This window comes from Taudactylus pleione, unplaced genomic scaffold, assembly GCF_031769625.1.
Source record: "Taudactylus pleione unplaced genomic scaffold, aTauple2 ptg000231l, whole genome shotgun sequence".
Lineage (NCBI taxonomy): Eukaryota > Metazoa > Chordata > Amphibia > Anura > Myobatrachidae > Taudactylus > Taudactylus pleione.
The window spans coordinates 780,946-802,976 of record NW_028284633.1 but is presented as its reverse complement, the minus strand read 5'-3'; the positions used below and the strand labels follow the sequence as shown (position 1 = coordinate 802,976).

General features: G+C 48.6%; 1 protein-coding gene across 2 annotated transcripts in view; it reads right to left on the bottom strand.

Moving 5' to 3' along the window:
• Positions 1-5,309: 5,309 nt before the first annotated feature.
• Positions 5,310-22,031, bottom strand: part of LOC148516902 (ephrin type-B receptor 5-like) — a 170,968-nt gene continuing 154,246 nt past the window's right edge. For both annotated transcript variants that reach the window (XM_088479377.1, XM_088479378.1), the window contains exons 11-16: positions 18,790-19,037; positions 14,361-14,537; positions 12,117-12,266; positions 9,940-10,133; positions 7,159-7,314; positions 5,310-7,023 (exon numbers count right to left, since the gene is read on the bottom strand). In XM_088479377.1, the coding sequence (XP_088335503.1) occupies positions 6,915-7,023; positions 7,159-7,314; positions 9,940-10,133; positions 12,117-12,266; positions 14,361-14,537; positions 18,790-19,037 (1,034 nt within the window). In that variant the 3' untranslated portion in view covers positions 5,310-6,914. The remainder of the gene's footprint in view (positions 7,024-7,158; positions 7,315-9,939; positions 10,134-12,116; positions 12,267-14,360; positions 14,538-18,789; positions 19,038-22,031) is intronic.

The following is a 22,031-nucleotide window of genomic DNA, read 5'->3' as shown; positions in this document are numbered from 1 at the left end:
TTCAGCGCGAATCGCGTCACCGCTCCCTCGCTGCCAGCATTTATACTTACAGCCACGGGGGGGTGCCGATACATCGCCGGGGGCCTTTCCGGGGGGCCGGGAGCGGCTCCCGATTTCCGGGAGGCTCCCGGCCAAATCAGGAGGGTAGGCAAGTATGATATCACATGGCTGAATTAAACACAGCAGCACTCGCAGCGCTTGTGGTAGGGTATGGTCAGCCACAAGTGCTGCGTATGGATCCGATGTTACCGACTGTCTAATACACTTCCTGGAGATGACGTACATCACTTGTCTCAATCTAGAACCATGTTCTTCCTTTGTAGAACCCCAGATAATAATGTCATCCCTCATTGTTTCAACACCTGGAATATGTTCAAAAATCATGTGTATTCTTTTGTGGTATACTTCTGGAGCGAACAAAGGGCCTGATTCAGACCCGGTCGCTAGCAAGTGACTGCTCGTTGCTGCCGATGTTTACTAATGTGCGCATGCATGTACTTTGTAGTGCGCGTGCGTGAACTAGTACGAGCGGTCGGGATGTGCTCGCTCGCCCTGCAAAGACAGCCCAGTGGAATGAGTGACAGGAGAGGCCGTTTGTGGGTGGTAACAGGGGCAGGCCACTAGAAACGGGGGAGTGGAGTTGCGAACGCAAACGTGCCTGAGCATCTTAACGCCGTTTTCAGAGGCGTGCATAATTAACAGGCAGCGTCATAGTACACGTCACCTGGCTGAATTATACACTGAAGTGCTCGCAGTTCTTGTGGTAGGGACACACTTTCTCGTGCTGTGGACAAAAGTGAAGGTTCTGGAAGTCTGATGGACAAAGAGATAGAAGCATATGTGGATTTGATTGTAGCTTCTCTCCCTAGTGTCTCTTGCAAGACAAGAACACATTAGGAGAAGGAAAATGTAAGCGGAGGGCACGTGAAGTGATGTATTGGCCAAGAATGAACCAAGACATAGCACAGACAACAGCTACATGTGAGTTATGTCTTATGTATAGACCAAAGCAACAAGTCGAGCCGCTGAGTCCTCATGCAGTGCCAGAGAGACCAGACCAGAAGATAGGCGCAGATTTGTTTGATTGTAATGGGAAGACGTACATTGTCGTGACTGATTATTATTCTAATTACCCTGAGGTGAAGACACTACAGACAACTACTAGTAAAGCTGTAATAAATTGTATGAAGTCAATCTTTGCCATGCATGGTGTTCCTATGGAGGTGTTCACTGACAATGGTCCTCAGTTCTCCAGTGCTGAATTTCGCTGATGATCGGGAATTTTCCCATACTACGTCAAGTCCCCACTATCCATGGTCAAATGGATTGGTGGAAAGTTCAGTAAAAACTGTAAAGAGTCTCATGAATAAAGCGCAGGAAGGTAAAGAAGATTCTACAAAAGTCTCTAAATCTCCTGCAGTACACCTCTGCAGAATGGATTCTCTCCAGCACAAATGCTGATGGGAGGATCAGAGCAAATCTTCTAATACATGATGAGCAGCTTAATACGCATAGTTCAACATTAGTCAGACTGAGTAAGGAACAACAACAGGAGAAACAAAAACTGTTCCATGATAGACGATCAAAAAGCCTGTCTGATCTTAGACCGGGCGACCAAGTCCATCTCAGAGACCATGAGAAAGGCATTTGGATGCAGAAAGGTACTGTGCAAGTACAAGTAGCACCAAGATCTTATACTATACACACAGAGTGTGGAACAGAAGTAAGAAATCGGGTGGATTTAATATCTCAACCAACATGAAGACAACATGACTGAAGAATATCTTTCACAACGGGGAACAAACCATGATTCAATGTCTGAAAATGGGAATTACCATATGCCTAGGCGCTACTCAACAGTAATGCTGTGATGGTGTCGAACATGTGAACGACACTGGGTCGATGTAGACATAAAAGCACATTTATTTTTAGGAGTACAAATGGTGAATGAAACAGTAAAACATAAAAAGTCACAAAATAGGGACATATACTGCTAGTCCAATGGCAGATTTGATAGATTTAGTATCTCAGATTGATAGTGCAGAAAGCTGTATTTGCCGTGGATATTAAAACACTGGCAGAAATATTATGCACTTGACATATACTGTAGGATGCACAGACAAATGGTATATAGATAATATACACTTGTTTAGGCAAAAAAGTACAGGATATCCTCCCCGGAGGGTGATGGGGAGCCAGTGGGTGTTAGATTGCAGGGTGCCCGGCTTGCCCTGCAGTGGCTTTCGCTTTACCCATACGGGAATGGAGTCCTGTGGTGATAGTCCAGAGTCTGGGGAGTGATACAGGTGCAGCTGTCGACGCGTTTCAAGATGCTGGGTCTCTTCTTCAAGGCAGCCTAAATGTACTTTTATGTCTACATCGACACAGTGTCGTTCATACGTTCGACCCCATCACAGCATTACTGTTGAGTAGCGCCTAGGCATATGGTAATTCCCATTTTCAGACATACATTCTAAACCCTTGGTTTTCACTAGGGAAAACCCATTACCCTATACGGCTCGTTCACCCTCAATAGGAGCGCCCGGTTTCACCGACACACCACACTTTTCAAACCATGATTCAAGACAGGTCCAACATGGCTGATGAAACACAGACTATGTATGAAAGACCCAAAAGAGAAATCACAGACCTGAGAGGCTCATTGAAACCAGTTAGTTAACATATTGCATTGTTGAATTGTTGCACTGAAGGATACAGGGCTTATCTTTAAAGAAGAGAGGATGTGATGTTATTACATTAGATATGCTTAGTTTGTGTAGACACTCCCTTAAGCCGAAATCTTCAGTGACGGTCCCTAGGACCATGGGGAATGCTGGGAATTGGCTGTAGTTTGCAAATGGCTGAATAATGAAGCACAGCAGTGGTTACCCATGATTCAGTGTCCTTATGAATACATACACAAGCATACAAACAAAACACCACCCACAGAGCCCTGTGCAGCTGCACCAGTAACACACCCCTAGTTATGGCCCTGGTGCCACCCCTGGGAATGGATCCATTTATCTGTACAATGCATTTCCATAAAGCAAGTCTGCCATGCTGTCATTCTGCTCAGTTACACATGCTCCTCCCTGATAACACGATAACCTGCGCAGACTAAACTGCTGATCACAGCCTCATCCTTTGCTGACTGGAAGCGGCCATCACAATGTCTCTCAAAGAGGCCAGTACCATGCTGTTTAGTGAGAGCAAAGACACTCACATGATAAAATAAATGTTTTGCTTCAGGGTTGTTTCTAGAGAGGAGGGGGCCCGTGTGCAGTCTCCGACATGGGCCCCCTCCTCTCCGCCCGGTCGGCCGGCAGCGCACTGTGCTGTGCGCGGCCAGCGCCAGAGTTATAGACCCTGGGAACTAGAGTGTGCCCAGAGTCTATAGTGTATGCACAGGTCACCAGGAAAATGGCCACGGCGGCCATTTTCCCTGTACTGCGCATGCGCAAACGACGGGAAAATGGCTTCCGCGGCCATTTTCCAGTCATTTTATAGTGCCGGACACCTACGCCGACGTGGGACTTCGGAGGGGTAAGTTGTATGGGTGCAAGGTGTGTGGTGCGGGGCCCCCCTGGACCCAGGGGCCCGTGTGCCCCGCATACCCTACACCCGTTATAGATACGCCCCTGCTTTGCTTTAATAATAACAAAACATGATATGCCAGCAGGTAAAGGAAATGAGAACAGGCTGTTATAGCATGCACATCAGGGCAGCTCATTTATTGATTACAGACAGTTACTAAGGGCTCTATTTATTAACATTATTTATACTAAAATAAAGTGATAAAGGCTGTTTGTTGTTGTCACACCCTTTTCACATTATGTTAGTATCACCTGTAGTTACTATAGGGCAATTGGAGTAGAATTCATAAAATTCTACTCCAACCCCTAAGTATCACTTATTTTTAGTAAAGCAGATCACATTTCCCATAATTGTAATGGGAAATGTGATCCGACCAGAGTTACTAAACATAAAATGTGAAAAAATACCGGGGAAAGCCCTGTGATAATAACGCCACCCGGAGGTGGCGTTATCCAGGGTCTCCCCCGGTTACCGGCCTCCTGCCCTGCTCTAACGGGGAGAGCAGAGCCGGGAGTCGCTCCCAGTAATCAGCTGTGTGGTCTAAACAGACCGCAAGCTGATTACTGTATAAAAAAGAGAAAAAAAATAGTACAAAAAAAAATTTACTTACCTGACTCCAGGGACCGGTGATCGGGCCTTCGGTGATGAGTCCCCTCCGGTCAGCTGGTCTCCCATAGTGCACTGCTACCCGTTCATCAGGTGATCGGGTCCCAGTGCAGTATGGGAGATCACCTGACCGGAGGCATGGAGAACATCACCAGAGGCCTGGAGCATGCAGGTAAGTGTAATTAAGGGAGGGGGGTTCACGGGGGGCGGGGCTTAGCACTGGGGGGGTGGCAGCGGCGGCCGGTCAGCGCATGCGCAAGCACTTTGTCACGGTATTTTTTGCGAAAATACAGTGATAAGGCTCTGAAGGGGATTCGCAGGGACAGAGCTTTATCGCAAGCTCTGTCCCTGCAAGGGATTTGTAGTAAATTCCTGTGATATTGCCTACATATCACACTACAATCTGCATTCAATGGGGTAGATGTATGATAGCGGCACATTAAGTGCCGCTATAACACTTCCCACTTTGCCTCTTTACCGAGGCGAAGCAGGAAGCACTACCAATGAGATGTAAGAACATCTCATCGGCAGGATAGGGGGAGTGTTAACTCCCCCCTCTGGCGCTACCCATTAGAGACAGCAGCGCATCAGCCTAGCGCTGATGCGCTGTGTCTCTGTCCCGGCTGGCTCCACTGAGCATGCGTGGGATCTCGCAAGTATCGCGAGATCCCCGCGTGGAGCTGGCAGCCGCCGCAGCAGGGACAGTTACAGCCGGCCAAACGGTCATGCGTTATGACCGTTCGTACATAGCCCTGCCGCTCGGCGCTGCTATCTTGTACATAGCAGCTCCAATAATGACAGGGGCACATAGCACCGCTGTCATTTACCGCCCAGACCCCCGATCATACATCGGGGAGAAGCGGTATCAGCGCACATAACGTGTGCTGATACCGCTTCTGGGCTTCATACATCTCCCCCAATGTGCGGATTGTAGTAAATAGAGCCCTACGTGTGTAGACATCCTCTGAAATATGGCACCATGTAAAGAGCAATTTCTGCATAGCTTGTTGATTAAATCCAGCTGTCCTGACCATGAAGGGACGCACATTTGTACAGCGCACACCGTCCTACAATATAATAACATATTTATTTGCAGGTTAAGTTCCACTTATAATTTCTACCTGATCACTATGTATTGATCCATCACTTGAGCTATACTTTGTCACCGGCATGAATTACAGTGATAGCCTAGAAAAATGTGTTTATTAAATAAATACTCAGTGTCTGAGCAAGTTACGCTATCATTCTGCTTTATTCCAACCGCGTCCGTCTGTGGGGGCCACACGGTGTCAGTCTTTGCGATACAATGTGTCAGTGTCCGTTAGTCACACCGTGTAAGTTCATGAAGAGCCACCCTTTGTCTGTGGAGGGGGGGTCGCACCGTATTCTACAAAAAAAGTTTTTCTTTATTATTCAGAATCCAAAAACTTTGTCCATATTCATATTAAACTTTTTTTGTATTCTTTATTGTGCTTTAGGCAAACAGCTGGCACGTTCATAGGCCCTGATTCAGCAAGGAACGCACAGGAGAGAACGCACACAGCCGTCTGCTACGAGAATATGCCAATCAATGCGTATGCACGGAGACTGCCGCACAAGACTCGGACGCCCAGCGGCATACTAAGCCGCCCATCTCCCTTTACTCACAGCCTGATCAGTACACAAGATAGCGTAACCATCGGTAACATCGAGAACCATCGGACCCATTAGCATATTAGTGGTTGACCTGAGCTGCTGCAGGATTTTGGCCACTTCCTGTTTAGAGCTTACGGTATAGCTGCGTATGCCGTCGCACTGCCTTAGTTATGCACGCCCCTGTAAGTGCATCCAAATGCAATGGCACGCCTGCGTTCGCCTGACCACCCCCCCCAGTCACCACCCACAAACGGCACTTCCTGTCAATCACTCTGCCTTGGGTCTGCCTAGCCTCTGCTCACGCAGTTTCCATCGCAGTTGGTAGTTCGTGCACGCCCATTGCGATGCATATGCATGCGCTGTGTGGAAACACTGGCCGAGTGAGTGAGTGTGTGTGTTCTCTCCTTTGCGTTCCCTGCTGAATCAGGCCCATCGTTATCTAATCTCCTAAAGAGGAAAGTGTTCTCCGTGTTAGCGTGGAGCAGTAATCAGTGGGGGGGGGGGAATGCAGCGTAATATTTATTCTACAAAGCCGCAATGTTAGCTGAGCCCCTTTTACTCATTGTTACGTGAAAAGTCAGAAGTGACAGAGACTTAAGGCAAATGTCCATTCCTCCTATAGTCTGAGGTCACTGTAATTCTCATTTTGGTATAAATCTTCTGAATAGTTAGTTGAAAAGAATAAAACAAGTCACCACGTAGCATTTTGCCAAAGTCTCTGGTTCTCTTCATCTTTATCCAGATGAATTGGCCAAGAGCAGTACAGTACAGTACAGAAGAATTGCTCTTTAACACCCCAGGACAATATAGAGTCTTTTGGGGTTTATTATAGCCTGTGTGCAGCTGTCCTCTGGATATCAGGCTCTGGTGCCTTCTATAACTGATCCAGACAACTCCAGATACAAGGGGAACCTTCGTGTCCAGTTTGTGTGCAGCCACAGTCCCATCTGGTCACATAACGCTCTGTGTTTGTATGTGCGAGTCCTAGATTACAATTCTGTGTACGTCAGTGTTTCCCGTCTGTACCCTTTAGGTCGCCCGTTCATGTCCGGGCACCAGTCTCGATGCCCGTCACCTCGTCAAACTTCGACGGGCTCCAGAGGTTGTAGATGAGCCTTCAACAGCTGGATACTGCTGAGAATCTTTTTCTGGTGCCCAGAGAGTGTCACTCCGATCAACTGGATATCTCTGGAAATAAAGAAAGCAGGAAACCATTTACACGGGGATCAGGAGGAACACACTGATGAATAAAGCGAAATAACTGCGACAGAAAGGAAAGTTAGCGCGTCAGAGAGAAGCTACAGGAAAACGAGCTCTCCTCACTCTGCCGTCAGCCGCGAGATGATGTCCAGTGTCGTGTAGCCGGCTTTGTCAAAGTTCTCCTTGTATCTGTCCATCTTGATCGCTTCCAGCCACTCGTGGGGTGAGGAGAGGGATGGGAAGTCTGGGGGGCAGTTACTGAGGAGCGGCTGCGAGGGCCTGGGGGGGGAGAGAAAGGCAACAATGGCAGCTTTGCGCACAAATAGCAGTCACGAAAGACACAGCTCTAAGAGGCAGATGTACTATGCTCTGTAAATAGATAAATTGTAGAGATATAAAGTACCGACAAATCAGCTCCTAACTGTCATGTTACAGGCTGTGTTTGGAAAATGACAGGAGCTGATTGATTGGTACTTTATCACTCTCCAATTTATCACTTTCCAGAGCTTAGTACATCTGCCCCTAAGACAAAATCATTTACCCGGAATGTTGAATAACGCAGTGAATAAAGCAACGTGTTACTATTACTTGTCTTCAGCATAATAAAGCCGCCCAAATATTCGTCATATGTACTTACAATCTATAGGGGATATGGGCAGACACAATGGGCCTAATTCTGAATTGTACATACTGACGATGCTGAAGGAGTTGAGCGATTTTTATTTTATGTCATGTGTCCAGGCTGCACTGCGCATCGTCCCCATTGTGATCGTACAGTGCACTGATTCAGAGCCGGACACTGTGACAGAGCACTCGCTCTGAATCAGGGCCGTCCCTCTGAATTTTAGAGCGGCCTCCTGGCCGCTCGCATAGCTGTGGGTGACCACCCACAGCTATTGCGAGCAGCCAAAAAGACCACGGGCTTGCGATGAGACCCTTGTGGTAGGGTCTCGTTGCCGCAAGCCCTGGAGTGCTTTCGGCTCTATCAGAGCCGAGAGCACTCCCACTGACATCACTGGTGATGTCAGTGGGGCCGGTCCCAGACGGTAGGCGTTCCCATGGGAACGCCTCCATCTGGCCAGCCACGCCCTCGGCACGCCCACCAAAGGGGGCGTGCTGTCACTCACCATTGACAGCACGCCCCCTTTGTAGCGAGACCCATAGCGACGGCTTGCCCGTTGCTATCCGGGTCTCGCGCATGCGCACAACGGAGCCGCCTCCGTTGTGCGCATGCGCACTGGCCTAACATCGACCCGCTTGTGAGCGGGTCTGAATTAGGCCCAGAGTCGGGCGCACACACGAGCAGCGTACAGGAGTACATTGATCGGGCGTTACTGAACTGTGACTGGGCGGTTGCTAGTCAGACGCACGGAGATGGTTCATCTTATTAGGGGCGCGTTATGTGTTGCTGGAGTGTTTGAACACAGGCGCGTAATCGCTTACGTAGGACGACATATGGAGACAGAAAACCTGCGTCTGTCATAGGACTGGGGCAAATTTGGAGGGTGTGACCATTGATGGTGTCTATAGATTTGGGATGTGCAGGCTCGGTTCTACTCGGTTCCGTTCGGGTTTTTTTACCGAATCTTATTGGCTATCCAAAACTCGTGACAGCTGATACCCAATAAGATTCGGTAAAAAAAAACGAATGGAATCGAGTAGAACCGAGCCTGCACATCCCTACTATAGATGCATCAAGCGGTATTACAGCGTATACAGCCGCTGACAGCGGGCGTCTGTTCTTACACATGCGGGCGTGCTGATCGACACCAGGGCAGGGCTTTGCATAAAGCCGCAGACATGGAGACATGGTGATCAGGGGGAGGTCAGGCTCTTATCATTAGCAGAGAAAAGGGTGTGAGGGTGGGGTGTGAGATGGAGGATGCAGATGGCAGAGCCGTAGCAGGGTGTTAATGTGCCCTAGCCCATTGCTTGCACCCGCACATGTGATGTCATGAAGGGGGAGGGGCCAGGCTACCACCGGCACCTGGAAGCTGAGCTCCCAGAGATTACTCAGGAAAGCAGGGCGGCTCTCTGGCGAATCTGCGCGATGCCGTCCCATGCACCCTGCACTCGCTGTCTGTTTTTTATTACTTATACTACTTTCAGACAGAAAATGGCAAAAACCCGGATTATCCCCAACTTTTGCGTACCGGGTTGTTTTGCCACTTTCTGTCTGTACCCCCCTTCAGACAGAAGAGCAAATTACCGGGTCTAAAATTTCAACCCGGTTATTTGCTGAATTACACGGGTATTTCTTCTGTCTGAAAGGGTCAACCCGGGACTAAATTCCCGTGTCTCCAACCCTGGTAAATTCCTGGGTCGAAGTCCCAGGAATTTAGACACAGGATGACCCTTTCAGACAGAAAAAAGTCCCGTGTAAATTACCAAATTACCGGGTTGAAATGTTTAACCCAGTAATTTGGATTTCTGTCTGAAAGGGGTATCAGTCTAGTTTTATTACTGTTTTGTTCCCTATTGTAAAGCTCAAGGGACTATGCTTGCGCTATATACAATAACTGTTATTACATAATAAATTATTAATGCTAATTCATGGTGATAATTGTACAGCAGAGTTACCAGCCGGTGGATATAGGGGCATCTACTGCAACTGTGACTCAAACCTCAATACTGCGAGACCAGCGCTCTGTAGCATGTAATACTGAGGGCGCACACACATTACATCACGGTAATGTCTAAATGCCCTTCACAGAGAGGACCCTGACATCATCAGCCAGTGTCCAGCATCATTCCCTGCCATCCAAGTGGGCATAGAGGGGGAATAGTGGGGACAAAGTTCTTCTGTAGCTGGCTGTCATGGGCAGAAACTGCACTTCCGCCCTCACTCACGTCACTTCCAGGTCCCTAGCGCAAAGGGGAAATAAGCTCAACCCTTTCACTCACCTGCTGCTGGAAACTCCCACTGTCTTTAAGCAATTGGGGTTTCTAATCATCCGGTCCAGTGAGCTGACAATCTGCTCAAAGCGAGGCCTCTGGGAGCGATCACGCTGCCAACAGTCTAACATGAGGAGGTGCAGGGCGCTGGGGCAGTCAGGGGGTGGGGGGAGGCGATACTCCTGCTCAATTGCTTCCAATACCTGAGGGTCAGATAAAACAGAGACTATAAAGATGCAGAACGGTGCAGGTTATTGGGAGACCGCGCTGTTCTTGTTAGATGCATTATACAGGTGTAGGGGCTCCTAACGTTTTTGGTTTCATTCTCAGGACAGGGGCAACCAAAAAGTGTGTAGTTGCAGAAACATTTTATCATTCACAGGGTTGGGACAATTAGATCATTAGACCAGTCACACGGCTAGGACAACCTGTAGCCAATCAGATCATTAATACATTCACACGGCTAGACCTGTAGCCAATGACATCATTAGAACAATCACATGGCCTGGTCAACTTGCAGCCAATCAGATCATTAGAACATTCACACAGCTAGGACAACCTGTAGCCAATCAGATCATTAATACATTCACACGGCTAGACCTGTAGCCAATGACATCATTAGAACAATCACATGGCCTGGTCAACTTGCAGCCAATCAGATCATTAGAACATTCACACGGCTAGGACAACCTGTAGCCAATCAGATCATTAATACATTCACACGGTAAAGGCCCCCATACATCAGAGATTGATTGAAGCAATCGTGCAATTTGCAATCGATTGTGTATAAAAATCTTTCTCTTTTTCAATCGATTGTGGCAATTCTGCAATCTGCCATTGATTGAAAAAGGGAAAGATTTTTATACAAAATCGATTGCAAATAGCACGATTGCTGCAATCAATCTCTGATGTATGGGGCACTTTATACCTGTAGCCAATGATATCATTAGAACAATCACATGGCCTGGTCAACTTGCAGCCAATCAGATCATTAGAACATTCAACGACTAGGACAACCTGTAGCCAATCAGATCATTAATACATTCAGATGGTTAGACCTGTAGCCAATGATATCATTAGAACAATCACATGGCCTGGTCAACTTGCAGCCAATCAGATCATTAGAACATTCATATGGCTAGCACAACCTGTAACCAATCAGATCATTGGAACATTTAGGGGTCTATTTACTAAGCAGTGTTAGGAGACAGAGTGAAAAGTGATAAGAAAGTGATAAGGTGCCAGCCAATCAGCTCCCAACTGTCATTTTTTAAATATGGCCTGTGAGATGACAGTTGGGAGCTGATTGGCTGGCACCTTTTCACTTTCTTATCACTTTTCACTCTGTCTCCTAACACTGCTTAGTAAATAGACCTCTTATTCTGGTAGATGAAACTATAATCAGGGTATTGGACTGTTCACCACAAATGTTATGCCTTGCGGGGCTGCCGAGACATCCTGATGCCCTGATGATGGCGTTGGAGAATGTCTAATCTTGGGGGCATGACCACGTCCCACTCTATATATTGCCCATGGATACTAATGTGCAGACTGAGGAGGAGGGGGTTGCTCTGCTTCCTCGGCTGACCAGGGCCCCTGAGACAGGACGGGGTGATCCGTGTCAGCCTTCCTCACTGAGCGATATTCCTGGCTACCAGAGACAGCTGGGACATCTACTGAGGGGACCACAACGCCCCTAGAACCCGGCAATCCAGCTAAATATTGTAATTCATACAGCTAAGTGATTCTGTATTCATGACAAATTCCTGTGACGTCACTGCAAGGACGAGGTAAAAAATAAAAAGATTACTCTATGTGGGAAAATTGCAAGTAAATCGATATAAATATAATTATCACTGGTTTGTATATAACTTATGTGGCCAATTATAGCATCCGAGTGCAAGCTCACAGGGGATAGCTGGAACAAAGCAGGCAATGTCTTGGCAGGTAATAGAAGCAAGTTCTACGTATAACCACAATGCTTCCTCCACCTGGAAGTAAATCTCCTATGTACTAAGCAAATCACACATGTATTGTATAATGTTTATTTCCAGACAGGGACCCCTTTATCTGAAGTGTCGGTCAGCGGCGTGTGACTGAGGAATAGTGATTACACTCATCCAGAACCTAGCAGCCATAAACAGCAGCGTCCCCCATCAGTAAGTCACAGACGCTGTACATGTCACCTCTTGGTTGCTCATGTCCCAGTATGGCCGCTCTCCATAGGACGTCACTTCCCACATGGCTATTCCGTAGCTCCACACATCGCTCGCGCTGGAGAACTTGCGTTGGTGATGGGCTTCAGGCGACATCCAGCGTATAGACTGCCTCCTAACCTGAAACAGAGATGGCGGACAGCGGCTGAACAACTGTTCCCAATAGTAAAGCGCAACGGACTATTCTGGTGCTATATAAATAACTAATAACAACTAAAGCCCGCTTCCGTGGTACTCTCCAACTCAGTGTAACCAGGGTATTTCCAGGTCTGGTTCTGTAGGGTTTCATAGGTCTTAAATATTATTATCAGTTAGTTGTACATTCGGCATAAAGGGGTCGATCCAATTAGCCGCGATGATCTCGCCGGCGCGAGTCATCGCGGCAGTGGACGCACTTTACGGCAGCCCGAATTCACGGAATTTTGTTCGCAGCCCCACAGGGCTGCGAGCAAAATTCCGCGAATTTGGGCTCATAGCGGGCCGCGAAGGGTGCGAGATGCTGGTCCGTTGCCGCTGTTTTAACGCCGTTGCAACGGCAACTCGCACCCTTCGCGTCTAATTGGATCGACCCCCTAGAAGGGGATTTGGAAAGGTGAGAATTTGCTAGCAGGGAGCTAAGCCATGGCTAGCCTGGGATATACTCAGTCACTCAGATCCTCATTTACCACTGCTATCCGAATGGTTTTACCTACCTAAAGTCATTACACTGAGTCATTACTGGAATAACTCCAGATACTCCAGGTAGCATTTCTGCCTGAAATCACCTGTCGTGAACTCAAACGCACACTGCTACCACCGCCATTTTACCAGATAAGCTGTAAATGCTAAACTGCGGACTGCACCATATTCTTTATGGAGAGTTATTATGTACTGAAGAGTTCAGGTAGAAGTCCTATTTTAATTATTTTATTATTATATTTTATTTATACAACTCCATAAGGGTTCCGTAGTGCCATATATGGGATCTAAGATAACTTTACATATATACATAAAAACGTAATTCCTGTACTCAAGTGACAAGAGTTTACATTCTGGGGGATGGGCAGACACGGAAAAGGAGAGGAGAGTAAGGCCCTGATTCAGAGCCGGACGCTCTGACCAGAGCGCTCGCTCTGAATCAGGGCCCTCCTCCATTAAAATGGAGCGTCCTCCTGGACGCTCGTATAGCTGTGGGTCACCACCCACAGCATATACGAGCGTGCAAAAAGATGGTCGCGATGGTCTTGACCATCGCGACCATCGAACTTGCGAGGGAAACCCTGCGGTCGGGTTTCCCAGCCGCAAGCCCTGGAGTGATTTTGGCTCTATCACTCCCCAAAATCACTCCCACTGACATTACTAGTGATGTCAGTGGGGCCGGCTTCAGACGGTAGGCGTTCCCATGGGGAGGCCTCCGTCTGGCAGGCACGCCCCCTTTGGTGCGACATCGACAGCACGCCCCCTTTGGTGCGAGACCCCGAGCGATGGAAAGCCCGTCGCTCGCCGGGTCTCGCGCATGCGCACGACGGAGCTCCCTCCGTCGTGCGTATGCGCAGTGGGGAACATCGACCCACTTGCGAGCGTACTGCCGCTCGCGAGTGGGTCTGAATGACCCCCTAAGCCAGGAATCTGATTGCGCATGGGAGATCATTCCAGAGATTGGGGGAGGCAGGGAAGAAGGTGAGAGAAGGTGGTCTGAGAGGAAGGGAGGAGGAGAGGAGGTGTCATTGGCAGTAGGAGAGGGTGCATATGGATATTGGAAACAAGTCTTGTACTGTAGGGTGGAGAAGTTGGACATGATTCTGTGGGGCACAGGGATCTAATGCAGCGACTGGCAGAGAGGGATCAATGAGAGAGGAAATGAAGTGAGCAGCTAAGGACATACTGATAAGGGGGAAGGTGGGTGTTTGGAAGGAAAGCGTGGAGTGGTCGGTATCTAGGGGAGGGATAATAAGAGTGTGAATGAGGGATTTAGTGGCTTCCAGGGTGAGAAAGAGCCAGAAGAGAAGGTCCTGAACCCGGCAGCCCCCTCTCAGTGCCAAGGAGAAGGTCCAGAACCTAGCCCCCTCCCTTTCTCCAAAAATGAGGTCCCAAGCTGGAGGAGTAGAGAACAAATAGGGTCGGGACAGCAAGATGAGGGTAGAGAGGAGAAGAAGGTGGTCACTTAGCCAATTCTACCCAATGCTAGGCTTCACATTCTAAAGGGCAGCATTTGGGCAGTAATTACTGATTTACCACATCTGTTGGTCCTCGCAGACCCGTCACCTTACACACCAGCTGTCCGTTCACCAAGATGCTGCGAGCAGACAGATTTCTGTGGATATAACTTCTGTCTGCCAGATACCGCATACCAGACGCCACACCGCGCAGCATGGAGACCATCTGCAGGGCAGAGAGACCACCTTCACACTGCTAAGGTACAAGAGGAGACAGACACTCAGCCATCACCTCAAACGTCAGTATGATAACATAATAGTGAGGGTACATATAAGACCTATTTATCAATATTATTTTTACTAAAATGTGCAAAATTGTGTTTTAACACCCTTTTCACATTATTTTAGTATTACATAAATTTATTAAAGTGCAATTAGAGTAGTTTTCATGAAAAACTATGCTATGTCTATGCCCTTTAATTCGCATATATTTAGTATGCATATCGCATTTCCTATACTAATGGGAAATGTGATCTGCCTGAGATTTACTAAAAATAAATTGTAAAAAAATAAGTGAGAAAGCCCTGTGATAATAATGACATCTTCAGATGGTGCTATTAAGACTTCCCCTGGTCCCCCGACTCCTGACAGGCAGAGCAGGGGGAGAGCTGGCCATTGTGATCAGCTGTGTGGTCTAAATAGACCCCAAGCTGATTACTGGTAAAAAAAAAAAAACACTTACTTGATTCCAGGGACCGGTGATCGGTGCTCTGGTGATGTCCTCTGGGGCTCCGGTCAACTGGTCTCCCGGCTCATCAGCTGACCGGGGTCACAGTGCAGGAGCCCAGAGTCCAGCTGACCGGAAAAGAGAGCTCACCGATCACTGTGCAGGTAAGTGCTGGTAGTGGGGGGAGTAGGGGTTAGCGGTAGCCGGCAGGCGCATGCGCAGAGACATCTCACTATTTTTTTCCGAAAAAAATACTGCATGAAGTCTGTGGTGAGGATCCGCTAGGACATAGCTTTATGGCACGCTATGTCCCGGCATGCACATTTTGATATATTCATGTGATAAGTAGCATTATCACATTGCAATAAAAACTTTATTTTCACTTTCTAACCACAATTAAATTACGACTGTTAATAAAAAGGGCCCTTAGTCCCCTATTTACTACAATCCGCATTTAAAATGCAGATGTAGTGTTGTCCTTTTCACTAAATTCACAATTTAGGAAATATCACATGGATCTACTAACAGCCGCATGTAGGGACAGAGCTTGCGGTAAAGCTCTGTCCTGCAATAAAGCCCTGTCCTGCGATAAAGCTCTGTCCCTGTGATAAAGTTCTGTCCTGTGATAAAGCTCTGTCCCTGCGATAAAGCTCTGTCCTGCAATAAAGCTCTGTCCTGGGATAAAGCTCTGTCCCTGCGATAAAGCCCTTTCCTGGCATAAAGCCCTGTCCTGGGATAAAGCTCTGTCCTGGGATAAAGCTCTGTCCTGGGATAAAGCTCTGTCCCTGTAATAAAGCTCTGTCCCTGCGATAAAGCTCTGTCCTGGGATAAAGCTCTGACCTGCGATAAAGCCCTGTCCTGCAATAAAGCTCTGTCCCTGTCATAAAGTTCTGTCCTGTGATAAAGCTGTGACCTGCGATAAAGCTCTGACCTGCTACAAACCTCTGTCTTGCATTATAAAGCTCTGTCACTGTTATAAAGCTCTGTCCATGCAATAAAGCTCTGTCCCTGCAATAAAGCCCTGCCCTGCGATAAAGCTCTGTCCTGCGATAAAGCCCTGCCCTGCGATAAAGCCCTGCCCTGCGATAAAGCTTTGTCCCTGCGATAAAGCCCTGTCCTGGGATAAAGCTCTATCCTGGGATAAAGTTCTGTCCTGTGATAAAGCTCTGTCCCTGTGATAAAGCTCTGACCTGCTATAAACCTCTGTCTTGCGATATAAAGCTCTGTCACTGTTATAAAGCTCTGTCCCTGCGATAAAGCCCTGCCCTGCGATAATGCTCTGTCCTGCGATAAAGCCCTGCCCTGCGATAAAGCTCTGTCCCTGCGATAAAGCCCTGTCCTGGGATAAAGCTCTATCCTGGGATAAAGTTCTGTCCTGTGATAAAGCTCTGTCCCTGTGATAAAGCTCTGACCTGCTATAAACCTCTGTCTTGCGATATAAAGCTCTGTCACTGTGATAAAGCTCTGTCCCTGCGATAAAGCTCTGTCCCTGCAATAAAGCCCTGTCCTGCGATAAAGCTCTGTCCTGCGATAAAGCCCTGCCCTGCGATAAAGCCCTGCCCTGCGATAAAGCTCTGTCCTGCGATAAAGCTCTCTCCCTGCGATAAAGCCCTGTCCTGCGATAAAGCTCTGTCACTGTGATAAAGCTCTGTCCTGCGATAAAGCTCTGTCCTGCGATAAAGCCCTGTCCTGTGTTAAAGCTCTGTCCCTGCGAATACCCTCCCCACACTTCTCTCTGTATTTCCCAGAAAAAATAAAGGAGAATGTATCTGCGCATACGCCACCGCAGGCTACCACTACCCCCCCCCCATGCGTGCATGATTGCGAATCCTCCTCCATGATCTGCTTACTAAAAATATGTGATAATTAGCAATTGGAGTTGAATTTTACTCCAACTGACCTTTAGTAATTTCATGTGATACTAAAATAATGTGAAAAAGGGTGTGAGAACGAAATATACCCCCTAGGATCCTGTTTATCAATGTGCCCGGCCACGTTCTCCATGCTGAAACAATCCTTTCCAACCATGTCACCATCTCTAAGGACTGAAGCCATTGATGTCATGGATATCTCCTGCATTCATGTAAGACCCAATGGGCTGCTGTGAAAAGCTCTCTCTCTATCAGTGATAAAAGGCTTTCTCTGAGCGTTATGCTATTCATGTAGCTGGAAAATGTCATATTTCCTGTGCGGCCTCCCAGTTTTCATTTAACTCCCCTCCCCCATACACACGTATGGGATAGCGACTGGCCGCCAATTCAGTACACTGCAGTAATCTCTCTCAGGAGGGCGTACGTACCAGTCCATCCACAGTCCAACAATCTTGGTCTAAATAGGTACTGTGCGTGATTTCCATTTCGCATATGCGCAGTGCCAGAGAAGATTAATATAGCGCTTGCGAGCGGGACTGAATCAGGCCCAGAGTCCAACATCTTCCAAAAATAGAGGGCAAGACTTGCCCCATGCACTGTATGTGGATATTGTAATTATCCTATTTATCAAGATCTGAAAAGTGAAAGGAACTACGGTAACACCATTTTTAGATAGTGTTAGCTCGCTCCTACCTATGGGAAGCAAAGAGGGATCCATTTGTCGCGTATGCGCAGTAACCCGCCAGTGTTAGGCTTCGCCGTTAATCTGTGCACATGCTGAAAAATAAGCTTGTACTGAAATGTCCAGCAGGGTCTCACAAAGACTCTCCCAGTCCCTGCCGCAGGGTCTCACAAAGACTCTCCCCAGTCCCTGCCGCAGGGTCTCACAAAGACTCTCCCCAGTCCCTGCCGCAGGGTCTCACAAAGACTCTCCCCAGTCCCTGCCGCAGGGTCTCACAAAGACTCTCCCCAGTCCCTGCCGCAGGGTCTCACAAAGACTCTCCCCAGTCCCTGCCGCAGGGTCGCACAAAGACTCTCCCCAGTCCCTGCCGCAGGGTCTCACAAAGACTCTCCCCAGTCCCTGCCGCAGGGTCTCACAAAGACTCTCCCCAGTCCCTGCCGCAGGGTCTCACAAAGACTCTCCCCAGTCCCTGCCGCAGGGTCTCACAAAGACTCTCCCCAGTCCCTGCCGCAGGGTCTCACAAAGACTCTCCCCAGTCCCTGACGCAGGGTCTCACAAAGACTCTCCCCAGTCCCTGCCGCAGGGTCGCACAAAGACTCTCCCCAGTCCCTGCCGCAGGGTCTCACAAAGACTCTCCCCAGTCCCTGCCGCAGGGTCTCACAAAGACTCTCCCCAGTCCCTGCCGCAGGGTCTCACAAAGACTCTCCCCAGTCCCTGCCGCAGGGTCTCACAAAGACTCTCCCCAGTCCCTGCCGCAGGGTCTCACAAAGACTCTCCCCAGTCCCTGCCGCAGGGTCTCACAAAGACTCTCCCCAGTCCCTGCCGCAGGGTCTCACAAAGACTCTCCCCAGTCCCTGCCGCAGGGTCTCACAAAGACTCTCCCCAGTCCCTGCCGCAGGGTCGCACAAAGACTCTCCCCAGTCCCTGCCGCAGGGTCTCACAAAGACTCTCCCCAGTCCCTGCCGCAGGGTCTCACAAAGACTCTCCCCTGTCCCTGCCGCAGGGTCTCACAAAGACTCTCCCCAGTCCCTGCCGCAGGGTCTCACAAAGACTCTCCCCAGTCCCTGATGCAGGGTCTCACAAAGACTCTCCCCAGTCCCTGCCGCAGGGTCGTAAAAGGTGCTAATACGTGCGTCAGTACGGATAGATAATGTCACTTTAAGTCAGATATTGATAAATAGACCATTTTGTGTGTGAGACGACGTTGTCTCTGTGAGCCCCCACATACCCTGAGATATGCGTCTAGCGCTCCATTCTCCATGTACTCTGTAAGGATCATGATGGGGCGGCTGCGGGTCACAGCTCCTTCCAGGCATACCACGTTGGGGTGTTCGAACTGCCCCATGATGCTGGCCTCACTGAGGAACTCCCCTCGCTCTTTGTCCCCGCTCCCCGAGCGTAGGGTGCGGATACACACGGCCGTCTCCCGTTTCCCAGGAAGACACAGCCGTCCACGACACACGTCCCCAAAGTTTCCTGCAGCAGAGTGACATTACCCACATTTAGGAACATTCTTACATAATGTTATGTTATACCTTACAAACCCTACACGTAGAAGTTCTCTAGTCTTTAACAAATACCCTTATTTTTAATTTATAGAATTTTCGCTTTGCTTTATGGTAAATAATCAGTGACTCATATGAACAGAATTGAACTACAATTATAAGTTTGTGTACAATGGCCGGCCCTGGGCACAGGCGACCTCAGCAGCTGCCTAGGGTGACCTAGTTCCATAGGGAGTGCCCAGGGGCAGACTGGGGCTCCAGGCCCAGCATCCAGGAGTGACAAGACTTTTATAAGATCCTAGAGGCAGAACCTACAATTAGATTCCAAAAGGAACTTAAGACCCTTCTGGATCAGGTAATCCATGGGGAGGATTATATCCAGGGAAACTTATAATTTTCTTTTTCCTTCACATCCTGTTACCGCCACCTACTATGACCTCCCCACAATTCACAAATCCCTTATTAACCCTTCTGGTCCTCCTATTAATTCTGTAATTGGATCCATTACTTCTAACCTTTCTTTCTTGTTGTCTCTCATCTCCAGCCACGAACAGCCACCTTGAGGTCCTACATCCGGGATACTACATATAGATTCCATCTAGTGACACCCTGAATATCTTTTTTTTACATGTGATGTACAGGCTCTCTATATACATATCCTACACGAATTAGGTATAGAAGCTCTACAATATTACCTGAGTAAGGATGATGTGGCCTCGGGTGGTTTATTCTATTGTGCATTTCTTTTATCTCACAATTATTTTCTGTTCAATCAGCTATTGTTTTCTCCAGACACGTGGAACTGCCATGGGGGCCAGGTTCACACCAAGCTTTGCCAACCTCTATATGGGCCTCCGCAAAGAGAGGCTCATTTAGGGAGGTGAGTTCTCTGACAGCCTGGTCATATATGGCAGATACATAGATGACATTTTCTTCATCTGGCCATTTTCTTCATCTGACGATTTGGCCATTCAATTTGTCGATCATTTGAACCGCAATCAAAATCACCTCACCTTCACGAGCACTAGTAGACTGAGGGCCTGATTCAGAGCCGGACGCTCTGACAGAGCGCTCGCTCTGAATCAGGGCCAGCCCTCTGGTTTTTTAGAGCGGCCTCTTGGCCACTCGTATAGCTGTGGGTGACCACCCACAGCTATAGCGAGCGCACAGGAAGAAGGTCGCGATGGTCAAGACCATCGCGACCATCGGGCTTGCGATGAGACCCTTGTGGTAGGGTCTCGTTGCCGCAAGCCCCAGAGTGCTTTCGGCTCTAACAGAGCCAAAAGCACTCCCACTGACATCACTTGTGATGTCAGTGGGGCCGGCCCCAGACGGTAGGCGTTCCCATGGGAATGCCTCCATCTGGGCAGCCACACCCCCGGCCCGCCCACCAAAGGGGGCGTGCTGTCACTCAACATCGACAGCACGCACCATTTGGTACAAGACCCGGAGCAACGGATTGCCCGATGTATCCGGGTCTCGTGCATGCGCACGACGGAGCAGGCTCCATCGTGCGCATGCGCACTGGGCCACCATCGACCCGCTTGCAAGCGCATAGCGCTCGCGAGCGGGTCTGAATCAGGCCCTGAGTTCAATCATCTTCCTGGATATCACCCTCTCAATTATAAATAATGAGATTGTCACATGTACATGCCAGAAGGAGGTAGACTCCAATAACGTTATTCATTTTAAAAGTAATCATCACAAAACCTGGCTACAGAACATCCCATCAGGACAAATTAGACATATGCATAAGGAACTACAGTAGCAGACAGGACTTTAAAAAACATTCAAAAATATTAAGGCCGAAATTCATGTGCTCGCAAAATAGCGAATGCCTGATAATTTGAGTGACAGGAGTAGGCGTATGTGGGTGGTAACGGGGGAAGGTGCTTGAAAACGGGGAGTGGAGATCCGAACGCAGGCGTGCTTAAAGGTCAAAACGGGCGTTTTATGGGTGTGCATAATTAAAACAGCAGCGTCATTGACCACGTCAATGGGTTATTTTATAGCCAGAACTGCTCGCAAAATTGTGGTAGCAAAAACCAACCCCAAGAATAGCGAGCAGTTCATACCCTGGTCGATGTACTCAATTAATCTAATAAATAGTGGACATGACGTAGGATGCGAGCGGCCAGGGGGTGTATTTTTTCAAAAAACGACCGCAAGTTTGGTTCGCTCGTTCAGACCTAGAGACGTGAACAGACCGCAAAGGGCGAACGGTTCATTTGAATAGCCACCCCTATTTTCTGGACGAGCGAGCGCTAATTGCGTCCGGCTCTGAATCAGGCCCTATATGTCATACATTAGGAAAACTACAATATTAAGTTATATATTAATTGCAATTCCATATACATTGTCAATCTGCTACCGTGCGGCATGCAATATAGCAGTCGTACCACCCGTTGATTGAGGGACAGATTCCTCGTACATTAGAGGACTGTCCTCAGTGGGTGTGTAGAACACTAGGTATAACGGCACTTAATAAAAGAACGTGAAGGAAAACTTAGTTTTCTCTCGATAACAGGAATTGAGATCATTAACCACTTTCATCAGATACGACCACAGCAGGCTGGGCTTTCGCTGGCATGGTGGCATCTGATGCGACCAGTCAGAAATGCCTAGTGGGCGGCTGCGGGAAGCTAATCTTCCAGCAGCCGCCTATCCTACAGGGACCTCCTCGTCTCTCTAGTCAACACCTCGGGCTGGTGCCGATCACTGCTGAACGGCGGCACCTCTCGCCCAGCGTCTGCAGAGAGAAGCAGCCGCCGGGGAGACATTATGTCAGCGAAGCCTCCTGGTGGCTGTAGGGAGAAGCAGCCGCAGGGAAACAAGCTGCCAGCGGCACCTCCCCCTTCTCTGTACCCCACGGCTGTAAGGAGAAGCAGCCACCGGGGGAAACTAGCTACCAACGGCGCCTCCCTCTTCCCTGTACCCGGCGGCTTCAGGGGGAAGCAGCCGCCGA